General features: G+C 50.5%; 1 protein-coding gene across 2 annotated transcripts in view; it reads right to left on the minus strand.

Annotated features, from left to right (window-relative positions):
- RAD51D (RAD51 paralog D) overlaps positions 1-4,449 on the minus strand; it is a 24,126-nt gene extending 19,677 nt beyond the window's left edge. The window contains exons 1-3 of one of the 2 annotated variants that reach the window (XM_027774157.1): positions 4,220-4,449; positions 3,810-3,871; positions 3,517-3,635 (exon numbers count right to left, since the gene is read on the minus strand). In XM_027774157.1, coding sequence (XP_027629958.1) covers positions 3,517-3,635; positions 3,810-3,871; positions 4,220-4,301 — 263 coding nt within the window. In that variant the 5' untranslated portion in view covers positions 4,302-4,449. The remainder of the gene's footprint in view (positions 1-3,516; positions 3,636-3,809; positions 3,872-4,219) is intronic. The other variant, XM_006154401.3, reaches the window with a different exon arrangement.
- Between the last annotated feature and the right edge of the window lie 6 nt (positions 4,450-4,455).

Genomic DNA, 4,455 nt, shown 5'->3' on the forward strand with positions numbered 1-4,455 from the left:
CCACAAAAAAAAAAAAAAAAAAAAAAAAAAAGAAAAAGAAAAAGATGTGACAGACATGACCTCAGTGCCTGGACTGCCCTTTACTGGCAGCACGATCCTGAACAAGCTGTGTAACCTATATCCCAGTTTCTTTATCATTCACGGATTGCTTTAATGGTAACATGTGCACCCGCAATGTATCCGGAAGTGGTGAGCACAGTGCCTGGTCCCAGTAAGCACTCAGCAAAGACCTATCTCCTTCGAGCTTTTCTGAACCTCGCTGATCCCCCCTGCAATAAACCCCTGCTGCTGCAATCCTGCTGGTTCACCACTTCACTGCTCCTTCTCTATATGTGGGCTTTATAGGCACCCCAAGCCCAAAGGCCAATCTGCTTCCAAAAACGTGGGCTCCTTGAGGTGCCTCCCTGTGTGCTTACCCTCTGTGATCACCTGCTCTTTTTCTAACCCACTAGACGCCACACTCCTTAAGCACAGGGGCCTTCCCTCATTTGTTATGTATCATCTGCACAGATCTGGCACTCGGTGAGGTTTGTTCAACAAAACTCACACTGAGCACCCAGTAGGCACGCAGCCAGTGCATGATGGATTACAAACGCAGACCCCCAGCCAGCAGGAGCAAGCACCGCACTGGATGCACCTTGCCAAGAGAATGTGTTACGAAAACAGCAAGGGCCACACCAATCCAAAGACCTCTGTAGTGACAGAGTTATTCATCGAATTCTGCACAAGCAGGCCAGGAAAGAGGTTAGAGGCACTTGGCCAGAAAATGCCTGTTGTCTTCCAACTTTTCCCCTCCCCAAACAACATGGCGGGATATAACAGTGCCTTCATGGAAGCTTTTTTGTTTTTAAAGTTTCTCTCTTCTAGGAGTGAGAGAGACAGAGACAGATATGGCACTCTCCAACAGGGTCCTGATGGCATAACCCACCTCCAGCCTCAGCCAGCCCTAGACAGTGGGCACACACACCTGGCTTACTCAGGAAGGCATCCAGACACAACCCCAAAACCTTTCCATGTGGGTTGGTCTTGCAAAGTGTTGTGTTTTATGACTGCACCAATGTCCAGCCCCTGTGTAAGCAATTTGTTCCCCACTGCTTCAGAGTTGGTGATGGAACTGAGTTCAAGGGCCCCCCGGGGCTTGAGTCCCACCTATGGCGCTCACTCTGATTAGGTTAAGCACAACTGGAGTTAATCGTCACTAACATGTCAGGTCCCTAATGATACTACCTATAACTGGTAGTCAGCGCCTGCATGTAGAAGGTGCTCAGGAAATGTTAGCCCTGCTCACTCCTGCCCTATCCTCAAATAGAACAGGAGGGAGGACCAGAGAAGAGTTACTTGAATCTACTGAATGACAAGATACGGACATCTCGTATTATAGGATAGTGGTTTTCAGCCCCGGGGTAGTCTTACCTCCTTAAGGACTTTTAGTCACATCTGGAGACATTTTTGATAGTCACAACTAGAGAAGGGGAGGGGAGGTGCACTAGCATCTAGTGGGTAGAGGCCAAAAATGCTGCTAAACAACCCACAATGCACAAGACAGCCCCTGCTCTGTCCCAAATAATTACTTATCCCAAGATATCAGTAGTGCCAATGCTGAGAAACTCTACAACCCTGTTATAGGGTAAGAGAACTGGGAAGTCCTGACCCTTTCCCTCTTCATCTGTTCACACTGCCCTCATCCCTGCTTTAGGGAGGAAAAAAAAAAACACTTAGGCTGGTCCCAGAGCTTAGTGGTTAAGGGAGCCCAATCCCACATGGCTGAATGCAGCCTGGGTCCTGGCCTTGGCAGCTTGAGGGGCTCACTCAACATATGTGTGCATGCCCCAAATCCTGAAAGGATGGAGAGATGGAGAAGGGACGGTGGTGTGACCTTGTCCCGTGGTGGAGAGGGTGCCTTCTCCTTCTCCATTTCTGGTGAGCACACATGCCCTCTAATGAGTGAAAATGAAAAACAACTCCTGTTCCCTCTAGCCTTTGGCATCAAAAGCGGAGCTGAGAGGCAGCTATTTCCTCCTGCTTCTCACCTTCTTCCTGTTACAGAAAAATTACAGGAGACCATTGTTTAAACTAAGTTCCTGCACTAAGCCCCAACGAATTAGACCAAATTAGACCAAAATGGAGTCACTCATGCTAAAACGTCATATCATCAACTGAAACTTTAAAGAAGCCAAAAGATCCCCAAACAGACCAGTTTTGCCTGAAAACAGATTTCAGTCTACCTAAGTCAACACCGTATGGAAATAAAACTTGGGTTGGCCCTGTAGTATAGTGGTTCACAGAACTGCATATCACATAGTCAACCATGGGTCGAATTCCAGCCCTGGCATCTTGAAAAAACACACCAGGTGCATGTACCTGCATACCCCAAATCCCGACAGGATGGAGAAATGGAGAAGGGGTTGGGATGCAATTATGTCCTATTAGGGAGTGCTTTCTCCCTTCCCGTCTCTCTTTGGTGAACACGAATGCAACTAAAAAAAGAATACGAATAAGCACTTTTGTGGCTTCTCAGGATTATACACCTCACATAGCTCAAAATGTTACCTAGACTCATTAGACTTTTTGTTTTATGAACATCCTTATGCCCAAATACACTCCTCCTTCATCTTCTATCACTCTTCCATGCGTATGTTTTTAGGGAGACTTTTTGCTATAGGGCACATGCGCTCACTGGGGAAGGAAAGACAGACAGCAAGAAATCACCTGCCGGGGGGGATGGCCACGCCACAATCCCTTCTCCTACATTCTCCTCTAAAAAAAACTCCATTCTCCTCTCAGGATTGTGGACACGTACACACACACACATACACACACACACACACACACACTCCTGGCGTGTTTTAAGCCACTGGTATGTGACTCAATCCACGGTCAAGTACGTGAGTCTAGCAATGTAACCATTATGCCATCTGCTGGTCCCACTCAATCTTCCAAACGTTTTCAGTAAGGGCCTGCTCCATAGCACACCGGTTAAGGGAACCATATTCCATATGGTCAACTGCCATTTGAATCTCAGCCCCTTGGCTTTAAAAAACAAGCCAAATATGTGTGAGTACATGCCTAAGATTCTGATGGCAAAGAGAAATAGAGAAAAAAGGATGCAGCACATGTGGTCTCTGGCAAAATAAAATAAAAATTATCATAAAACCTGTAAAAGTTCAGTGCACAACATTCAGGGGTGACTTGGACAGTGTATCCTCAGGCAATCATCCTCAACCCTGGGAGAAACTCCTTTTTTGGGTAATATATAGGGTACATGTGCTCTCTGAAAATAAAAGAGAAAAGGAAAATGAGAAGTCACGCTGCAATCCTCTCTCCTCTATTCTCCCCTCAGAATTTTGGGCCCGCACAAACATGACCAGTGTGCTTTTCAAAACTCCAGGTCCAGGACTTGATCCACCTGCCTTAACCTCCACATAACTTCTTGTGACCCCCCCCACCCAAACTCTTTGCTTCACTTACTTCGCCTTGGCATCTCTTAGGCTGCCATTCCCAAGCACATATACTAACCTTCCGATGCCGGTGGCCAAGATGGCGGTGGACGTCTTCAGTTCTTCATAGAGATCAGCGCCATTGAAGGGGAACGCTGAGAATTGAGCCAGCAGCACCCGCCTCAGGGCGACCAGGGCCTGCCAAGGGGACGGGGCAACCAGGCTCCAAAGCTGCAGGGGCTGCTCAGCCAGGAGCCCTAGCAGCCAGCCCAGGGGCTCATCCACCCCTCCACTTTATCCACCTCTGCTCTCGCGGCTTAGGGATGGGCACGGGAAGACACCAGATTTGGACAGTGGAGACCGTGAGCTCACCTTGTAAGACAAGCCGCACTTCTGGGCTACCTCCTCCAGGTCTGCAGAAACCAGGTCCACCACTGAAAACAGAGCACGAGGGCCGATTGGCTAGAGGAAGCCTGGCGCTTCTCATCTGTAAAATGGGCATCCATTCCAGCCCCGAGCGCGCAGTCTCAGGAGGCTTGGGCGGAACAGCAGAGCCGCAGATCTGGCGCAGTCCCTGACACGCCGCAGGTGTCCTGCCCTGCCCCAGGACTGGGCACCCCCATTCCTACGCTCCCCGACTTCTCTACAAGAGTGTGGGGCAGTTGAGGGGTGGCCCTCCAGGTGGAGAGGGCAGCGTCCTGCCAGTATGTCCGGGCCCCGCAGTCTGCCACGGCCGTTCGTCTGCGGGGCGCGCGCTTCCTGGCACGCGAACGCACGGTCACCTGTCTTGATCCCGCGACTCCTCAGAAGCTGGACCATCTCCTGGGTGAGGCCGGGACACAGTCCCACGCGGAGCACGCCCATGCTCCTCGCAAGCCCGGACAGCCCACGTGACGGGCATCCGGAGGGCCGTCTCCAGGCGCTCCGCGAAGCCCCTTTCTGGGGAGGACACTGGCACGCTCCTTGGGGTCGGGGAGGACAGGGCGGCGCACAAAGCAGAGTAGCGAACCACCCGACC

Source organism: Tupaia chinensis, unplaced genomic scaffold (assembly GCF_000334495.1).
Source record: "Tupaia chinensis unplaced genomic scaffold, TupChi_1.0 Scaffold000407_4, whole genome shotgun sequence".
In the NCBI taxonomy this organism is placed as follows: Eukaryota; Metazoa; Chordata; class Mammalia; order Scandentia; family Tupaiidae; genus Tupaia; species Tupaia belangeri.